We start from the raw sequence: 22,388 nt of genomic DNA, 5'->3' as shown, positions 1-22,388 counted from the left end.
GCCTCGATAAACTTACGTATCGTTAGGAGTGAGAGCCAATTAAGTTAGCGCATGCGATATTTAATTTTGAGGAAGAATCGCGTTTCGAAAGGTAATAATACGACGAGCACACGGAGCGAAGTACGACACAGCCTGCCTGCTCGAGCCTCGAGGCGAGAATGATAGCGTAGCGGTCGCAGCGACCTTCACACTGTACACACGACGTCACAATGCCAACGGTCGCAACGCCCAGCGGTTCGTCCGTGTTGTAAATACGAAACAAATACCTATCAAGGTCTCACGTTATTTGGCTTGTTATCTCGCTTTGAAATTTTCATTATGTGAAAGAGATTTATGCGAAATATTCGGTGCTCTTGGTTTCAAGTTTCGGTGAGTAGACTGTAAAAAACCTACATAGTTTTTGGTTTCCGACGAGAGACTTTTCTAGTTTTAAATGTAAGTATAAAATATTGTGTGTGAAATTTCTCTCTCAATTTACATGTACGTATAATTACATATGTTTAAACTACACGTATATTATACGTATATATATAGATTCTTTTCCTGGCAATGTTGAACTTTAAAGGCACAGTCGATTTTTTTTTATTGTAAAAGTAGATAAATTTTAATTTATAAAAAAATATGAAAAACAACTCAATTCTTTTGTGATAGTAAAAACTCGTTAAAGCTTTCACAAGAGTGTAAGGGTTTTTTCAATTTTTATACAATCCGAAACAATATATAAAAATTTTCATTAAAATTTGAACACGCGGAAGAATGAAACATGTGGAAGAATGAAAATTTTACATTGTCGACGAAAGAATATATATAAAGAGTATTAAAGAGTGTTCATGGTCTAAATTTCTTGAATATGCAAATTTCTTGAATATGCAAATACTTTTTATGCGTTCAAATAATACAATTTTTCATTTTTAAAATAATATAATAGTAAAATAATATATAATAGAGAGAGGAGAGAGAAAGAGAGAGAGAGAGAGAGAGAGAGAGAGAGAGTTTAATTATTAACTTTTAAAATAAAATAATTTTTAGAAATATACAATCTATTTTATTTTTTATTAGTAAAGTGCTAATTAATGTTTAAAAATAAAATATTTAAAAAAATATCTTTTTTATATGAAAAATATTCTTACAATCAAGAAATTTAATTTCTAAAATTATGCGAAATTCTTTTGTTTATATTAGGATAAAATGTACTCTTTGTATAAAATTTTTAATTAATGTTTTTTTTTTTCAAAATGAGACTTTCTTAATAAAAATTTTCTCTATATAAATTTGCACTCACTATTTATATTTAGGTATGTACATTACGATTCAAATTAATATCGGTGGATGCAGTTTATTACTATTACATATTTTGTCGAAAGTAGCAATTAATTTCACTCAATTGCAAATTTTCAATAGAAAGGAATTAAATTATTTGTGCGTAACAATTAAACTTAATTGAATTTCAAATTAGAAAGATCAATATTACGAGGAAATATTTTTACGTTCTATATTTAAGGCTATTATATATATATCTCAAGTAAATGCATATTTAATTAATGGATACCATGAACTGATATGTATATTGCATAAACATCGCATCTATTCTGAGGCTGATATTAACTATTTAGAACTTTTACCGAAGAACTCAGCCAAACCAGTTTTAATATGATTTAATAAACAGATTTTAAGAATTAATTTGATTTGTTATTCGCAATCGTGATTCTATTGAGGAACTCAAATAAAGTTTGTTTCGAGACACAAACTGAATTTTCTTTCTTGCGATTTAATATAAAACTGAAAAAAATCGTATATATACATATGTATAATAATAGCTTTTTAAATCTAACATGTTTCCAAAAATTATTTGAGAAAAACAATTACTTAAAAAAGTGAAAAACTTAAATTAAGTGAAAAACTTGATTTAAGGTTCAATAAATTTCTGAAGCACATTCAAATTAAAATTAAAATTAACTGTAAACTATTATTCTTTATTATGATATTTTATATATTATAATTTTAAATATAAGAGTTTGTTTTAGAAATTGACGTAGTAATTTCTCAGCTACTTTTAACATCGTATTTTAAAAGATAATTATACAGAAATTATGCGTGTCTATAAACATAGAAAAATATCTTTATTGTCTGTAAATGAAGTACATTTATTACACGCTTATTAAAAAACAATTGCGAAGATAATTTTTTAAACAGTAAACGTAATCTGCTAATAATTTATTCGGTTATATGTGGAACGTTTCATATGAGCGATAATGTAGCATACTTCGAAACGAAGCAGCAAAATTGCTAACAGTGCCCATGGCGTCGATAAAGTGACGTTCTAAGCTTCGCAAAAGTCATTAGTTTCTCTATTCAATTAACTTCTTCGTTGGCGAAATTATTAACGTCGAAAATTTGCATTTTACTAGACAAACGTGCTTACGCGCTCATCCTCCGCGAATATAAGCGCAAAGGAGTAGTCGATGGAATTTTCATCCTACAATCTCTATTTATATTCAATTGTATTACTAACTATAGTTGAGTGTATCTGATAAAAAATGGAGATTTTAAGGATTTATATGGCTGGATATGATTTTTGGACGGATTTAATTTATTCCTATAATGTTTTCCATTATTATTAAAATTAAAAATGTATGAGTTAATGAATTTTTTCCGATCGAGTTTTTAACTAAGTAACTTTCATTTCTGCTTGAGAATATTTCACCTGAGTCATATTTAATATCGCATTTTAATATAATATCGCGCACGCATTTTTGTGTAAAATATTATTATTTTATCTTTTTTTTTCCCCCCCTCTCTCTCTCTCTCTCTCTCTCTCTCTCTCTCTCTCGTGGTAGTATTATTTTTTGTTATTCATTGCATTATTCTGTATTATATTCTACGTTATTTTACTTCAACATTTTGAAAGTAAAAAAAAATTATATGATTCTGTGCCTTTAAAATAGAAGAAGGAGAATGTAATGTAAATTGAGCATAAAATATCCGTCTTTCCATGACCACAGACCGCAGAATGACATTCCAATTTCAAGAGAGAGATATTCAAATTCTCATATTGTCTTATAACGTGAATTTATACGAACATCATTCATTTTATATTAATTATTAGAATTAATAATTTCTTATTTAGGCAATAATCTAAAATAATTAAAAAAGTAATTAAAAATTATAATACAATAATTATAAGAATAATTTAAAAAATATTTCTTAAAAATAACTTCTTTAGATATTATCTTTTTACACACACTTCTTATACAATATAACTTATTTTTGTTACATCATATTGTGCAAGTAACATTAAAATATAAAATTAAAATAATTATCTCAACAAAATTGCTAGAATACGTCTATTATTTTCTAATGTGATGTTGAAAAGCAGAGTACGTTTCTTCAGAATCCTGGTACGCATTATTCGTTTGTTCTACTTTCACGAGTGTGTCAACATTGAGTTACAAACGAGATAAAGTTTCAGAGATAATACGGAAACGTACTCGCGCGTTCGGGTTTTAACGTGATCATTAATTTTTTTACAATTTTTATTCCGTGAATGTCACAGAGCTCCAAATGCCATGTGTATCGGAAAGAAATAGGCGGAGTGTAGCGGTGATCTACCGCGAAATTTTATATCGAACGAGGCGAATTTACGCTGTCGTCGGTAACGTTGGTTAAAGGGATCGTTAATTAACGTACTTCTTTAATGATCGATCGATATTACTTTATAATTGGGGTTAATTTTCCCGCTTGTGGACTGTTGCTGCCAGCTATGGCGCAACTTCCGAAGGTAAAATATTAAGTAGGAACGTGATTGAGGTGAGATTGCATGCTGAGAATACTTTTATAGTTCCCCCTGTACGATATTCTTTTTACGTTGTCGATTAATGTACCTTGTGTTTCAAGGTAATCCCGTTTTGGGATTATTACAGTCGATTGAAATTTATTCGTGTAACGCACGCGTAAAAATTACTACTAATTGATGCTTCTCTGCCGTAGTTTTACAATATTATTATTATACATATTATATATTCTCATTACGCATTGAAAAAGAAAGAAGAAATAATTATCTTGTGAAACTACTTATATTATTTTCTCTTTTTATATAATTCTGTATGTTATATTTGAATCTGTAAACAAGAATTTGAGATTAAACAATATTAAATAAAACAATATCTTAAATGATCAAAATTCTTCAAATTAAAAAAAAAAGTGATTGTGATATGTACTTTATAACAAATAGACATATAATAATAATTTTGAGAAATTATATTACTATATATTTTTATATATTCTTTATATTATAATATGTTTTACTCTTGACTTGAATAATAATTTCGTAAAACGTTATACATAACGAATATGAAAGATAATTAATAACTAATAACTATTGAACTGCGGCGGTTTTTGTGAATTCCGAACATCACATTCACTTTTGTTCGAATTTTATGGCATTGAGAAAACCGGCGAGATTAATTTTCACAGTTGCTTGATGCGCTCGTGGATAGAACGAAGAATGAAAACCCCCGGTAAAACTAGTTGCTCGACAAAAACTAGACGCTATTCAAAGGCTGTTTGTAGCACTCAGCGGGACCGACGAGAGAGTAAGAGGACGGACGAGTTGCTCGCTCGCCCGCATTTCAGACTTTAGGAATAGAATAGGAGTAAAATAAAGCAGATGCGTGTGTTGGGCGCGACTCGAAAGGTTCATTCCGACGAGAAAAGAATGAATATCAAGACAACCAGAACAAAATGATTTTGCGAGGGTAGATTGCACGATAGTCGGCCTTAAAACTTTTTTTTGAAGTTCATCGTCTGTATTTGCGTGCGAATCCCTCAAAATTGATATTATAGTTTTTTAAAGATATATAATATGTTTGTAAAAAAGATTTGATGCTTTTAGTTTTTTGAAGAAAAGAAATGTGCAGGACATGAATGACCCAATCGTGTAGTGTTCTAAGGGTTTATATATATATATATATAGCCATTAAAGAATTGTACATTTAGGAAGACTGCTGATTTTGAAGAAAATGATATTAACGTTCTTAAGGAAGATTTATGAAGTAAAAAATTAGTCTTTTTGTGTATCTGACTAATTTTCGTCAAGTAACATCTGATCGGTATTAGTACTGCAAGTATATATTTTTTGGATTATAATATTTTTTATTTATTAAATTATTTTTATATATTAAAAAGTCGGTTCTATAAAGAGATAAGAAAGTGAAACTGTTCAGGTGTATATTATCAGAAATTTTTATTTTTATTTAGAAAATAAAAATTGTGTTGAAAATCTTTGGATCAATTCTTATTTTAAATGCGACATTGTTTTATGCACGCTCGCATTAAAATTGAATATTCAAGGGATGTTCCAATAATATATGTTTTTTTCTGCGTGCATTTATGAGAAATATATGAAATTGGATGAGTAATATTTTTTCACTACACATATCTGCCATAAAAAGCAAAATGCATATGCATGTTCGTCATTGTATAAAAATACAAATATATAACATGAAGATTTATAAAAATAACTTTATAGGAATTCGCATTCTCTTCATGATCCGTCATTTCTACCGGCACTTTCGCGATAATATCTGCCCGAAATAACACTCTATTTCGAGGACGACATAATCAGAACGCAAGGAGATCAGTTTATATAATTATACAATAAATTAAATTGTAATATTATAATAACTCTGTAATATATGTAGAGTATATCAACGAATAGAGTAGCATTACGAAACATGTCGTATTAATTAATCGTAAATTAAACAGGGCACGTATTGTTTGGAATAAATTCCGCTCGGAATTATTCCGTGTTTTCTTTAGGGAACGTAATAAAAAAAAAAATCTAAAGAATAATTGAATAATTCCGATTGGAATCCATTAATTCAAATAATTACATACTCAGAGCACAGTTTTAAAGTGATCTTCGCGTGGATGCTGCGCGAGGGAATATCAGTCATCGTCCTCTTCGCAGCAACATTTGAATATACACGAGTTATTTAACCGGTTCGATAATACAGTAATATAACATAAAACAACGAGTCCAGATCCAGCTTGCGAGAAAACGCGTAGTTCTAGCAACCTAAGTCTTGTCACGCTGCTTTTTAACTTTCGCGTCTACCCAACCTGTCATCCTATCATCTTCGTATTTGCTATCGCCACACGCAATCTTGTTGATATGCTGAATGTCTTAATTATATCTCTATGGAATGCCAAAGACTCGTTGTTTCTTTTTCTGATATAATCATTTACCAACCATAAAATTGATATTTTTATTTATATATTTCTCTTTCTAAATTTATTCTTCTTCTCTTGAAAAATCTGAAGAATCTTAAGAAAATCTATTTGGACGTTAATTTTGAATATCACGTTAAATATATATAAATTAAAATATCGCAAAAGTATATTAAATTTAATTTCAAATGATAAATGTATCGCGAGAATCTTATAATCGAGAATCTTTTGCGATGTTGCGTGGTCTAGCGGTAATTTAATTATCTCTTTGAGGGTGTTTTCTCCCACATTGATAAAATGGTTACAATCGATACCTCGGCAAATCGTTATTGGCATCGTTACGGTCAGTTCACCCGCCTTTAGTGCCTAGTGATAGTATCGACACAGTTTCGTTCCTGCGGCGAAGAAAGACTGGGGCTTCGATTAACGATTGCACGAGTGCACCGTAGCGTGGAGCGATCTGTTTCCTCGAGCCAGCTCTGGTCTTCTTCCTCTTTGGCGGACTAATCATAAATCTCATATTTTCTTTTTGCCTCGATGCGTGTGTACTCACTTGTCGCATATTGCGCGATTGCGTGGCTGCGATAAAGGGGGGCGTGCGACGTTTCGAGAAAGGTTTTAAATATTATAGAAAGAGAGAGAGAGAGAGAGAGAGAGAGAGAGAGAAACGAAGATAGAGAGAGGAATCAGTTTATTATTCCGAGGCAAATATCAGTTATATATAAGATGAAATGCGTTATAATAATAAAACAGTTACGCAACATAAAAGATTCTTAAAAAAATTAGTTTATATTTAAAGAGCCATTAGGACAAAATGATAAAGATAGATAAGCGAATTGCTTATAACAAATATGCAAAGGATTAAAATATATCATTTTGAACATATTATATTAATTAAAACATTTAAATGACACGTTAAATGTCATAATAGTAATAGTATAGTATATAAAATTTTATTACGTATAAATTGTATACGGCTTAAATTTGCTGAAGAAAAATTATATACAGTCATGCATCAATAATTTTATCGTAAGAGTGCACATTAAATCAAAATAAAGTTTAATCAAACGCCAAGCTTGCTGCATCAGGAATATTTAAAAAGAACACGGAAAGAACGATTTTGCTGAAGCATCTAAAAATTTAGCTAGATATAGGATAGCAATCATATAACTTTTTCCCTAAGGAGAAAACGAGAAAAGTGAACATTTTTATCATTGAAAGTAATAGAGAAATTTTTTTTCTTTTTACGTTTCTGCCTTAGGGAAAAAGTTACATAATCGCTATCCGGATCTGAAAATTATTTTATTGGGCTATGAAAATAATTATGTAGGGTGCTCGAACAAGTTCCTATAAAATATCAAAATTTTTGCAGCGTTGCTTATACAGCTACAAATCTACAAATTATTTTCAGATTTGTATCTATATAATTTTTAAATAATTAGCAAAATTATTCCTTTCGTGTACCTTTTAAAAAATTATAAATGTTTCCTTTCTTAATACGCTGCGAGTGAATGAATTTTACTTTAAACAAAATCGTAAAAAAGATGCGAAGATCCCTTAGGAAATAAAACCACCAGGAAAGCTTGCTTTTGTTGCGTCATCGCAGGTATAAAACTATGTCAGAGCTGTCAGTATGCAAAGGGTTAAAAATTGCTAGGGGTGGGCAATGAACCTTGGAGCTACCACCCCGTATGCGTGTTTTTCCTATCTCGGTGATTAGCGAGCGAGGATTGTTCTCCTATCTAGCCATCCGTTTGTTTCTTCTTCCTTTTCCACACACGCGCTCGCAGGACTCGTTTTGCGGCGAGCTCCCCTCAGCTCACCTGTGACGTGCTCGCGAGCGCGGGGAAGCACGCATGGTTGATTCGTCTAAGTGCATCCATGGTGGAAGTCTAGTTCCTCTCGGTCGACCCACCTACCTACCACGTAAACTCTTTACCGTGACGCACCACACATCGGTTCCTTCGTTTCTTCCTCCTCCTCCTCCTTTTCTTCTCCCTTCCTCTTCCACAACGTATTTTCTCACGGGCACCGTTGTGTGTCCACTGTCTCGTGTCCTCGGTCAATGAAATCTGCCCTCAAAGTGGACCCACCATTCCTCATTACTGTAAGCTATATCACCATCTCGTTTCCCATACCGACGACGTACTTATGTGACCGCTATATTTCCCGCGTTTTGCGTGTTTCCTTTAGCGACTGTGTTACCGTTAGAAAAGCAGAGATGTAATTCGTAGATTTAATAGGACGTTATCCTAACGTGCACGCATGAGTTTCACGTTTATAACTGATGGAAAGTGGCATTAGCACATTCTATTGATTTGAAGATCTGAAAAAAAAAATTTTTTTTTTTTGAAGATCTATATATGATATATTTTATTCGATAAAAACAAGACAGATTCGATATAAACCAAATTTAGTTATTCTACACAATATTTTTAAACAATTCATCTCTAGACTTAATACTCTTTAACGCAGCTGATGCTAAAATTTGTAACACAGTTATTGATGTTAGAAACTCATTTAATTTATGTTAAATCAATAAAACGAGCAGAAATACATGTTGTAATATAAATAACAGCATATTTGATAAAAAAAATTTAATAGTGTAGAATATGTCAATCTAACTAGGTTCTCATCAACCGCCAATATCAATTCAAATAAAACATAAAATTTTAATAACCGTAATAAATATTATATAGGGAAACGCATAAATGACATAAAGATCATCGTTTTTAAATTAATAAATTAAACGATATAGTAACTGATACAGCTAATGATGTTGACCTAGTCGAGTTGAAAAGTTCTGCATTAAATATACACTGTTATTAATATTCCCATTTTTGCTTATTTGCTTGGTTTACTTTCTTTTTTTGTTATTTACAATACAAGCTACTTTAATTTTATTTAATTTATGTTAATTAAAAGAGGAAATTAATTAATTTCAAGGAACCAAAATGACATAAAAATGAATAAATACTAAGTATATTTTAATAAGAATAATTCAAATATGCAGATGAACATAAAGAAAATTAAATTGTTTGACATTCTTGACAAAAAGATTTATAATTAAACGGGTCCAAAAGACCCAGTTTCAGCTTCGGAGGGTTAAATAGAGTTTCTAAAAATATAATTTTGATTTTCAAATTACGCGTTATTGTCGCGAATGAAATGAGAGCCATCAGATCTCGTCGAATGCAACTCCTCTGCCCACTCGGGAAATTTGTCGGGCGTTGCGGACGCCCACACGACGGTAACGACGAGAGTAAAACCTAACTACAATAAAGCATCCTATCGATCCTCCAACGCAGCGAACGAAGCGACAGCGAGTACCACGAGATACGAGACACGTAAAATCTGTCTCCGTGAAGCATAATGCGACGTATTTTCGCGTCGTATAACGACAACACTTTCTTTTCCCGACGTCGGATTATTATCTTTGCCAGTGGACATTCGAACGGCTGGTGAGTATGATCGCCTACATGAATTTGCGACACAAGATTCGTAAACTGAGACTGTTTGTGTGACCGTTGATGTGTGCAATGTGCACGAGGCGTAGAGAAGTATAGCTGATGGTACGTTTACGCTGGCCGTTTACGCTGCATAGCTAGGTATCTTTTTAAGAATTGCATGGCAACATTGTAAGAATTCCACGATCAATCTTTAAATAATTGACGTTAAGCTTCATTTCTCGACAATCCTCATTAATCGTGTGAATCGTCCTACACGACTTTAATGAGATTAAAGAAATTCCTGAATTCCAGATGCTGTACGTATCTTATACGATCTCTATTATCGTTTCTCTAAAGTGGTCCTGTGACCACTTCAAGTTTCCGAGCAAATTAACATTGTTCCTTCGACCACTGGGTCAATGAAGATCTTTTCGTACGATAAATTTTGTTTGATTCTTGATAAACTTGTTTGCTCTTAAATTACAGAAATTAGTTAATTAATTGCAAAATTTTATTTTAGATTGACTCGAAATTGTGCGTGTACAGCTAAGAAAATAAAGAAAAATGCAAATAACGTTAAGATAAAACAAATACCGTGGTGCTCCATTCTAGAGGACAAGAAATATATTTGAAGATTGTGTTAAATTATTGAGACTATTATTCCTCCTTTTTTGATAAAATAATAGCTTACTTTAACTTTCTAAAGCTTTCAATGAGCAAGAAGGAAATTTCGAGTAGAAAGTAAAGTTTATTACTGAGCACTGACTTAAAAATACAAACTTTTTAATCAGGATGTATATATTACGTATTTTTTAACAAAATTAAAAAATTATGAAAAATTACACATTTTTTAATATTGTATCTGATATCTGAAAGTAATATAAAAAGTTTGGCAGCGATTTAGAACCTGAATCAAAAATTATTTTAATAAGTAGACGTGTTTTTAAAAAAATAATTAAGGTAAAATAAGGAAATTTTCATTTAAATTATAAAACTGTGTTGTTAAATATAAATATTGATTTTATTAATTGTTTCATATGTATATAAAATTCATTTTTAGAAAGTATGAATTTCCTATTTCCAGTTACTTTTTCAGAGACTATATATATCTAAAACATCTTTAATATAAACAGTCTAAGATTTTCTTTCAAAGCATTTAATCGGAATTTTTCGATACACTAAAAAATATACTAAATATTAACAATTTGTTTGAATAGTAACTGAACATTTACTAAATATTAAGGTATATTTACTTGATACAAAAACCAATTTGGTTTAACAATCATTTTTTTACTAAGTAAAGATTTATTGTGAGTAAATATTTGATTGACGCTATTCAAATATATACATATATAAATTTAGTACATTTTTCTCAGTGTACGTTTATTCAGTTTATGATAACTGTGCGTGTATAACATTGGATGATTATTTTAAATTTTTCCTTTATTCTTACAAGTGCTATTAATATTCCTTTATGTTTTAACCCTCAGTTTTCAGCATTGTGTGTGCATTCGTGTCGCTTTTTCGAACTGCGAGTGTCACGATGGAACGCAGGCTGGCATTGGGAGTCGAGATTTGCCGATAACTTCGACGTATAAAGTCAACATCAAACGCGACAGCGTATAGTGGCGTCAAACGAATTCGCCATCCTAAAGCCTTCGCCATCCTAAACTGTCGACGTATATTTCCCATGTATTCGTTGTGCGTGCCGTGGTAACGAGCGGGCGATAAAGGACGAGAGGAGTGCGTAAAGCGCATAGAGAAACGGCCGACGACGACGATGAGCGAGCGGCATAATGGGACGTCACGGTGGATCTTTCGATGACGTCGCATCGTCCGCCGATAGCGAACCGGTTAAATGGAACGCGAACGCTATTGCCGTGATATCTCGTCGGAATCAGGAAAGCCGGAATCTCGCATAGGGTTTAATTCCAGTGAGGTCCCGAAGAGAGAAGCGATACGGTGTGAAACTAACGGCGATATCGATGCAAAGGATGCTAGGAATGTTGGGAGAATCGGTTTTGCATTAAGATCCGAATTAAAACTATTACACTTGCGTTTTAATGACGCGTTAATAAATTGGGAAATGAAAAGTGCGAAACTTATTGTTTTAAACGATGTACAGCAGAATTTCCTGTACCTATTGTCTTGCCTTTTATTGACGGATAATTTTGAACCATTTTTTAAATGTAGAATTTAAGCCACCTTTTTTTTTGAATAATCTTTGAATTTTTATTATTGTTGCGCGTTTTCTAATTCTTATTAAAATGCTCTTTGTTTTTAACTTACAAAAAGAGAAATATCTGTTTCCCAACATTTTTATTAACAAAGACATGGATCCCAAATTGGTAAAAAATCTGCAAACGCATTTAATTCTAATTAACAGTATTCTGATTAACAATTTGATGATCAGAATACTGTTAATTAGAATTTATTAGATGTTACTATTTGCGTTTTAAGAGAGATTACAACGTGAACATATAGCGATTATTAGCGATAACTTCTTCCATGATGAAGCATAAACAGCGAAACTTTGTGATTGAAATGAAGAAATAATAGTACTAGGAAAGTTATATAAGGTCTGCATAATAATACGCTGCTATTATCGTGGAAAATGAAGCATTCTTGTCTGTTATAATATTTTTGTAATTTATATTCAAGGAAATGTAACCATCGTATAACCGTACTGAAAAATTTTTGTCATGAATATTTTTTTATTAGTAGTGATTAGTAGTGATTAGTATTGAAAAAAGAAAATAAGATTAATTTTAGTATATTTTACGTTATATTACACATATTTAATCTTTGACTGAAATAGATCATTTGAAATTTCCAAAGCAAAAATTTTTAAGATTCTAAAAAAAATTGTAGGTAAAGAAAACTTTAAACCTTCCTTTCAATCGCTGTAAGGAGGAGGTTCATTCTGTATTTTAAACAGGAACATTATTCTGTATTTTAAACAGGACACTTTAGAACTTGGGTATAGTTTTTGTAGCTGTACTGTTTAAGGATTAGCACAGTGTCAGACCGAGTTACTGTGCTCGAACTTACCTTAGGAATATCTTCTGCTTGCATGTATAATGTCGGAGCACGTTTCACGCGCCTTCGCGCGAGCATAATCAGGCTCGATAGCAGAAATCGATAGTGGCTGCGAGCGGCCATCAAGTCGACCGCGAAAGAGGTAAGCACGGCAGGTATATATGTGGTTTGTTAAAAATCTCGGATCGACAAGTATCGGCTACGGAGTGGCTATCGACTCAGCTGCATTCGCCGCACTGAATCGACGCTCGTCGAGAAACGAGTTCGCCGAGGAAAAGGAAGAGTCGAGAAAATAGGAAATGCGCGACTATAAAGCGCTTACGCGTGACATCGCCTTTCTGCTCGACGCAACTTTCGATCGAATCACACAAATCGATTCCTGTATAGCGGTACGTTATCATCCGACTTTACAGCTCTATGCTAAATTCCGTATTTGGAGATAACGGCCGCCGGCAGGTCGGCATGATTCGCGCGTGTAAAAATCAACGTAATTATATAGATCCCGGATCAAGCACGGCGAGCGAGAAAATTTATGTGAAAGGAAATTTTCAAAGTGCTTTAAATCGAAGCAACAGAATTGACAGGTGGGCGTAACTGAAATCCGCGTTCTACCAATAATAATCGCGAGTTCTTATCCGCTGATTGATCTCAGGAGCACCGAGAAGGAAGATGGTAATCCACGCCGTCGTGTCGAGGCGACGATCCATCACGGTGCAGTGGTTAAAATGTAACGGGTAGGATACAGCGAGTAGGTGGATATATGTGAAATTTTTCAGCCGCGGCAAGACTTTTACCTTCCTCGTTCTGTGAGTGAAGACGCAAATAACTGTTACGTTCCCTTGAGATGTCAGCTAGAAAATTAAATTACGCCACTGTATACCGTATATTGATCATTAATCACGCCAATAATCAAATTGTAAAAACAAGATCGCTAGGAAGCTAGGTTGGAGCAAATAATTCTTTGCGAAACATTGACTGATAAATAAACAACACTCATTTATAAGCACTGAGAAAAATGTTTGGTATAAACTATTATTTTGTTGATATGTGTAAAATTTGGTTAGACTAATTAAATCAAATTTTTTTTTAGAACAATACAAATTAAATAAAAAATAAAAAATTTTTGTAAATTACATAACAAAATTATATCAAGCATTTTTTCCAGTGATAGAGATTGATTATTTTTATTTCAAGCTCTCTGTTGAATCTTATTGGTCTGTTTATTAGCCAATATGATTAAAAAGCTCTAAAAAATAAAACATAAAAAATTTTCACAATCTTAAATTAACAAATGAGATCATCAAATATTAGAGAAAACATTTTTTTAATAAAATGCAAAAAAATAATTAATTACATTTTGGGTCAAATAGATACAGCAGGGTTTAAGTAATATCTTCGAATGAATGGCTTAGAAGACTGTACTTAGAAAATCTTAACTATAAGAATCAACTTCATAGGACTATCATAGGACTACGAATATCGGGCAGATACCGAATAGTGCATATTTCGTGAAATTACCAATTAAAATCTGTTATTTTCAATTGAAAAACATGAATTGTGATTGTGAGATCTATTTAATTCTGTATTATATAAATACGATATAGAAATGTATTGAGCGTGCAATGGGAATGTGTTAAGCTATCTCACATAAAGACGATAATCAATAGCGTTTGGATATTGAGTTGCATGGCTTGATCAAGATAGGAATTAAACGAGTAGAATCAAGCTCTGTGATGCCTCTTCATCCACGCCGGTTTTCCCTGATTACCGCGAAAGACCGCACGATTTGCTCTTATCTTCGCTGTGCCCCACATTCCGATAATGATTCTACGCAATTGGCAACCACTAATCTGTGTTTCGATCGCGTCTTTTTTCTCCTCTTCCCGGCGTGTACCGCACCGTGTTATTACCGGCGGTGGAAATCTTGCCGAACGCATAAAGCAAGTGCTCGATGTTCAGATTTTTCCTTCTTTTCTTCCTTCGAATCAGGGGCTTTAATTCACCCCGTACTGCTATCTTGAATGCAAAGTTGTTCCCCATTCAAATTGTCGCTCGTAATTGATGCAAGTTTTGTTAATACAAGATCGTAAGAACGGAAGCGATACGTTAAGTAAATGGGATCTTTATTTTATAATATGCAAAATAAAAAATTTTAGATTGTTTTAAATTAGAAAAATTCTGATTCTCTTTTTAAAAATATTTTTAAGATTCGTCGAAAGAGAAACTAACAATCGTTTTTATTTAAAAATTAAGTAAGTTATCGTTGAATTAAGTATGTCTGAGAATGATTAAACTTTGTCTAACTTCTTACGTTATGCTTCGTAACTTCGTTAAGTTATTAAGCTTACGAAAGGAATTATAAGAGAATTTCTCACAAACTCCTATTAATCCCTGAATCATAGCAAAATATGTAGCTAAGAAACTTTAGATCTCATCTCGATTTAATATAGAGAATATATTTAGAAAAGATAGACCGTTTCGAGTTAAAAATCACACATGCACTTCAATTCCATCGCCAAGTCGTAACTGTATCGATCTCAAGCTCAGAAAATAGAAATTATATTTTCCTCTTTCTTACACATTTATGTAAAATATAGAAAAATATTATTAGTTCACTTGAAGATTCACTTGGACGATTGTCTGTGGTACTCAAGCGAACTCCACACACGAAAGGAAGAAAAATTCGTCGTGGACGTTTGTTTCTCCAGGCTATGGATCTAACGATCGATGATCGAGAGATCTCGGTAGCGACGAGGCAGCTTGATATTCGTCGGATGCGCGTCGCGGAGCTCGGCCGCGTATGAGCACAGAATAAATTATCCCGGTGCGCCGGTCTGGTCCCTCCTGGTCCCTCTTGGTCTCTCCTACGACCTCTCTTCGCCTCTCTCCCTTTTCACTACACGTCGTTCCTTCTCTCTCCTTCTCGACGTCTGACTATTTCATTCCGCCTGCTCCGGCAATCACTCCCCGTTGTCGTTCGTTCATCCCTCTCCGTCTCACTCGCTCCCACCGCCGGAGTGTCTATAATGACTCCTCGTGGTGGGACGATACCGGAAGTGAAGTCAGAACGGCGGAACCACGACGTTCACTCAATGGAAAGTTTGAGCTCCACCGGCGCGAGCTGTTCTAAGGTTGCTACACACGCTCGTCTCTACTCCAGCGAGCGCGGAGGAAAATCCGTTTCTTTCGACCGGTGTGCTCGGCATTCGCGCGAACACGAAACACGCGCGAGCAGCTGCCGAGGAAAAGTCGCGAAGTGTCGATATTTCGTCCTCTCGATGAGGACCATTGACAGTGCGAAGAATGTTTCTCGAAGAAAACTGATTGGATACTCGGAAGTGAAAGCTGCAGATTTAGAATTATTAATATTCAGTTGAATATCTAGCGCGAAAGGAAGATTAAGAGAAGAAGAATCGGGATAAAGTAATCCGAAGATTCAAATAATAATTTGAACTGATGAAAGACTGAATTACAAGTAGATTTGTAGGACGTCAGTTTAATTTAATGTGCCGTGTGTTGACTGACGGAATTTCATCGGGATCGTTGAATGAGAAAGAAAATTGTACGTTAACGGATTTGATTCGGAAGAATAAGTGAATGGTTGAATTCATCGATTGATTTCTGTTATAGTTATACGCGCGAGATTTGTGTATGCCGATCGAAGAAATTTCGATCAAGTGATAGAGAAAATTTGAATGATAGATAGTTTAATCAGAAAGAAAATTTGCAGTTAAATTAATGAAGATAAAAAATCTAGGAATTCTTTGAAGTTGCATTATCGCAGCAAACAAAGTACGTTTTATTGTGAAGCGCCGGAAGTCTCGGGGAGCAGCAAATAACATCGTCGAGTAATCAAGGCAGCGGTTGAATAAATTGGATCGGGGATATTACAAGAACCGTCGAGAGAGAAAAAGGGTGGAAGAAAAAGGACGCATAAGGAAAGTCGCCATTAAGCTATGGCAAAGAAAAAGCTTTCTCTCCGTGAAAAATAAGGGAAACGATAAATTGGCGAGAGACATTATACATTAACTCCCATTTCGGAAACGGTGCACGAATTTCAAAGTGTCGTATTTGTGATAAATTATTTGGAGTTTTATCAAGAAATTCAGAGGAAACGATCGACGTCGTTCTGTAATTTTCTTTTTGAAGCAAATACGCTGAAAATTTCGGTTCGTCAGCGCGAACTTTTTTGTGGAATACATAAAACTCACCGAACGAGGAAAGTTATTCCATAGCCGACTTCAAATGCGTTCTCTTTTCGTGCGCAACCGCATGAAAAATAGAGGAGTTTTCGCTGCGTCGAACAATAAGCATTTTCGCGTGAAAGTGACAAGATGATGACGGCCTTTGAGAAGAAAAAAAAAAGATCCATGTGATTTTCGTGGGTGAGACAAAAGGTTGTCTGTAAAACGGAAGTCCGTCGTGTAGAAGAATGCTAATTAACCCAATTCCTCCCAAAGTTGCGTTAACAAACTAGCATACATTTCAATTTGTTATGTTATCATCCTGCGTTTCCTTAATTAAAGTGAAATCATTGTCTCAATTATAAAAAAGGCGGGACCATAAATATAAATTAGTGTACCTTAACGAGTAAAGCGGTCACCGTGCGAAGAAATTAGCGAAACTAATTTGAGATAAACTGCTGCAACGTCTTAATGGAGGAGAACTAATGAACTTTATAATCTTGTAAAGTGCTCGGCATGTTCCTTGCGACAGCTGGCAGTCTGTCATCGCCGGGACTTCTTCTCGTGTAAAACAAAGAATTTGCTGACGTGCGACGAAAAGACTTTCAATTTGTACAAGAAATTGCGTCTTGGGTGGTCCCCAAACTTAAGTCGTCGTCAGTATAACATTTTTTCTCGTGATCAGGACGGTATATTTTTTTTATGATATGTCAGTTTAAATCTTAAATCATAGATTGACGATTATAGTAATCAGTCCCAACTGTGGGTTGGAAGATTTCATCTAAGAATATCCATTATCCGAAGCCACACGCATTGAGTTGAGCAGACCCGGGGTCTGTCATTGTCGATAACTCGTTCGCTAGGGTGACCATCGAGGGTGAAAACAGGGGACTCGAAGTATATTTGTGAAAGTATTCGTCAGAGATGGTCAGCCAACACGCGATGGCCACTACCGTCCGTAAAGTTAAGCAGGAGAATCGTCTCAGGCGGCAGAATCAAAGCCAAGGTACACATAGACACATGTTGATCTCACATTACTAGATAGTTCATGTTCTCTAAGAATTTTTACATGGTAAAAAAGGTTTTGTTTCAGTATCTAAAAATTTAGCTAGATACAGATCTAAAAATAGTTATTGGATTATTAAAATAATTATGTAGGGGATACTAATTACTAGAATATTGAAATTTTTTGCAGCATTGATTATCATGCTTGAATTTTCTACATAATTATTTTAATATTATAAGTTTAATAAAATTATATTTAGATCTGTATTTAGCAAAAAATTATTTATATAAGAACATATATAAATATTAAATGTAAACATACATAAAAGTATATATGTAATTATGCACAAAATATGTTCATATATGTATTTCTTTCTTTTACAAAATGAAATTATTTCTTGATACAAAAAATAATAACAATAAGAAGACATAAAAATGTTTAAAAAGATTAGTTTTTTTTTCATAAAAAGTCGAGTTTAAAAAATGAAAAGTTACTTGTACAGTATATATGTATATTAAATATATGTATATTTAATATATTTTAATCGTATATTTATATACATATATGTATATGATTATACACATATAGAACATTTTTTTCTCATTTTGTCAGACTTTTTGTAAAAGAAACAATACAAAAAAAAATCTGTTTAATTTTTCTATATGTTTTTGTTATTATTACTTTACTTGTACCGTACAGAAATTTTATTAAAAAACATACATGGGCACATTTTGTAATTATATATTTTTATGTGTTTATATATATTTATATGTATATATTCTTACATAAAAACTTATTTTACCGATGTATCTTCTTATATTTTTAGATACTTCAACAAATTCGTTCTTTTCATGTTGATTCATAATGTAACTTACACGTCCTTATCTCCAAGGGAAACCTTAATTGCGATCTAGTTGCACCGAAATATATCACCTCCTGTGGAATTAATGCGGACGTAGTTAGGACGTAGCAAGGATATAATATGACATTAATAATGCAGTACACGTACGTGTGTAACTATAATATCATTACGATTGTTCTGTTGTAATTGTGTTAAAAATATTATGAGACATTATAGTGCATAAAATGTTGAAAATGTGGAATAAATTGAGTGAATGAGGAAAAAATATATTAACAAATGTAGGCTTTAATTAACGTGCAATAAACTTAATTAGTACATTATTATCGAATGAACGATAGACTTACGTAAATATTACTGAACGAACGATAGACTTACGTAAATATTACTGTACGAAATGTTCATGGTTTTTAAATGCAAGCAACTTATATTCTTCATTCACAAATAAATCTTTATCTATGATTACAAAATACCTTTAATATAGTTTTCAGTATACTTATGTATAATACATATAGCAATTTTCTCTCCCTAGGCGTCTTTCATTTGAATAAGTTATTTAATACATTCATGTCACAAGCTCAAGGATATTCCAGGATGCGCCGTGGTGATGAATATATTACCTACTACTTATTTCATATTTTTAATATGTACACATTGCACGTACATACGTACTTTCTTCGCCGATTTAATTTTACGTCGAAGTATGACATGAAAAATTCACAATGTTTGTTAGGAAGATGTTTTTTTTATAATTATATTTATGATTATATTTTATATTTTACTTTTTTTTAATTTAACTAAAAAAGAGTCTGAATGATTGTTACTCATTATCATTACATTTTAAAATTAAAAAAAAAATAGTTTTTTTTATTTGACATTTTTTTATTACTCATCGTAACTTCATTTTTTTTTAGTAATGCTAATTATTATGCTGTATGAAAAATCTCATTTGCATTCGTAATTTCTTTTTCAATACATTACAAAAATTTTAAATTAATAAATTAAGCTATATTGCAGTTAAAATATTAAAAGAGTGGTTATGTATTTCTGCAGATGAAGAGGGGCCTTACAAACCAGTGCCACCACCGAAACCGGTGTCGAATAATCAGAAAAATCAAGACATTCAGCAGGACGAACACCGGGAGCAGTCGGTAGCCGAGCGACAGTCATTGCGAACGACTTCCGGTCCGGAAAGGACCAACGTCGCAGAGGACGGGCAGGTTCGAAGCGCCGGGCAGCCCTTTGCACCGGAATACAGGATGCCTCCCTTGTACGGGGAGGAGCAGAGTTCGGGTCAGGCTCAACAGGCGGCCAGTTTGCAGACTCACAGCAGCAAGTTCCCGGTGAGTGCGATAATGCACGTGAACGGTGAAATTATAACACCATTATTCTTATCAATCACTTTCTCGCCGTAATTTTCACCGTTTTTCCGGAAAACTGTAATTACAAAGTGTCAGGTTTTTTTTATTATTTAATCTCTCTCTCTCTTCTTCTCTTTTCCCATTTTTCATTTTTAGTAAGCAATAATTAAAACAGAATGCATTCGTGCGAAAATCTATTATAAAATTATTTTTACTATACAAATTTTATATTTTAACATTTAAAAAATATGACGTTCAAATATACTCGATAATAATCGATATGAAGATGTAAGATAATGATTATTATTGATATAAATAAAACAACTAAAAACAGATAAAACTCCGATCGAAGTAGATAGGAAAATAAATACAATTTATTGACGTTGTCAGTATTTTTTTCTATTTTGGTACAGATGTAGCATTATAATATAAAATATTGATCAAATTACGATAGATATATATCTTCCTTCCTTTTAACGAGATAATTATGCAATATGGAAATTAATGTACCATTAAGATTATGAAATTGAGACATAAAATGCTTTTAATAGTATTAGAAATTAATTAAAATTTATAATTTTTTTTAGTTGGTTTAATTTTGCAATTATAAAAAGAAATGTATTTTATATTGTCGCGTAAAATTTCTTTATAAATAAACAAAAGTTAATTATACTACTTGTATATACAATAAAAATTAAAAGTCATCGGAACTATACAGGTTAAAATCTCTCTCTGTGTAGAAAACTTCTTTATTCAGTTTTGGAGTTTACCGGGGATAGTGCACCTTCGCTAAACAAACAGGTCACTAATTATCCTACGAGGGCGAATTTGACACCTTGCTCGTTTCGTGTCGCCTCGTATATACTAGGAACAATGAGACGAAAAAGAACCGAGCGACGCCGCAACGCATAATGCAGACAGTGGTGGTTCTAAATCTTTGCTTTCCCGCAACGTTCATTTATTTTGTGCTTCTACTGAATGCATCTTCTCATATTCTAGTCATGTATCTGCATTTTGTAATAATTTTTTTCTTTCTGCCATATTCGCTTTCGATGGTTTTTTTAATCCTGCTAAAATTTTTATTAAAACGGATACACCGTCATGGCTGACGCGTTTACTTGTTTTAAGCGTTGAAAAATTAAAGCGTCTATTTGAAGAATATCATATATGTTGCTTTTGATAAATTAAATTTCGCGTCGGTAAATAGAGGTAAAATTTCATTATTGTTCTCATAACTCTCTAGTTAATTGTATTTATTTGTATAAGAGATCACATACTATTTTTTCATAAAAATAATATCAATGACAATGATACAGTACCTCTTGAAATGACATTTTCAATCATTTTACTATATTGAATAGCCTGAATTTGGTAATTTATATTAAACTGTCCCAAAAATTTTTTTCATTTTTTTACTTCATGAGTGACACAATTTATTGAAGTATACAAACTGTTCTACCATTTTTTTTAACTCTCTAGAAGCCATTTTTAAAAAGTTTCTTTGATTTATTAGCAAAATGCTGATTGAGGTAGTTTTTTATATTATTTAAAGAGCTCTCTGAATTTAAAGAGCTCCTTTATTACGAAAAGAATTTTTTAGAGACTGGTAATAGGTAGAAGAGGCAAGGTCCAAAAAATAAGGAGGATGGAGCAGAACATCTCAATTAATCACCAGCAACTTATTTCGAACGACCAAAGAGCACATGTCTTTGATCGTTCGAAACAAATTGGTGGTATTTGATTAGGATGTTTTTATCCACATCCTCTTTATTCTGCGGATCAGCCATCTTCCGATTACCACCTGTGTGTTGTTCTTTTCTCTAAAAAAATTTAGTTTTTAAACGACATTAAAAAATGCCTTAATTAATATTTTTTCATTGATAAATCAAAAAAACTTTGAAAAAAGACATTATAAAGGAAAGGTCGCGCCTTTTCGCATAATTTATTGAAGTATTACGAGTTGTGTACATTGTGTCATTCATGAAGTAAAAAGATGAGAAGAACTTTTAGGACATAATATACATTTAGTTACGTAAGTTAATTATATTATAATAAACAATCATATTAATTTCAAATATAATCAGAGTTGATAAAAACTGATCAAAAGACTTGAATGTTTTCAAACTTAAATACATGTTTGCAAGAACTATTTAAAATTAAGATAAAGAATTTTAAAATTTAAAAACTCTGTTTACAAATTTAAAAGGTCAATTTTTTTATGAAAATAAAGAATTTTTAGAAAATCATAAAACTATTAAAAAT

The 22,388-nt window shown here is 32.5% G+C and overlaps 1 protein-coding gene across 2 annotated transcripts in view; it reads left to right on the top strand.

Annotated features, from left to right (window-relative positions):
- Positions 1-22,388, top strand: part of LOC108746161 — a 72,065-nt gene that overhangs the window by 27,789 nt on the left and 21,888 nt on the right. The window contains exons 1-2 of one of the 2 annotated variants that reach the window (XM_018482754.1): positions 17,190-17,906; positions 19,819-20,108. In XM_018482754.1, the coding sequence (XP_018338256.1) occupies positions 17,825-17,906; positions 19,819-20,108 (372 nt within the window). In that variant the 5' untranslated portion in view covers positions 17,190-17,824. Of the gene's footprint in view, positions 1-17,189; positions 17,907-19,818; positions 20,109-22,388 lie in introns of those variants that run through there. The other variant, XM_018482755.1, reaches the window with a different exon arrangement.

The sequence above is a fragment of the Trachymyrmex septentrionalis genome, unplaced genomic scaffold (genome assembly GCF_001594115.1).
Source record: "Trachymyrmex septentrionalis isolate Tsep2-gDNA-1 unplaced genomic scaffold, Tsep1.0 scaffold16, whole genome shotgun sequence".
Classification (NCBI taxonomy): domain Eukaryota; kingdom Metazoa; phylum Arthropoda; class Insecta; order Hymenoptera; family Formicidae; genus Trachymyrmex; species Trachymyrmex septentrionalis.
This window is presented reverse-complemented; position numbering and strand designations above follow the sequence as displayed.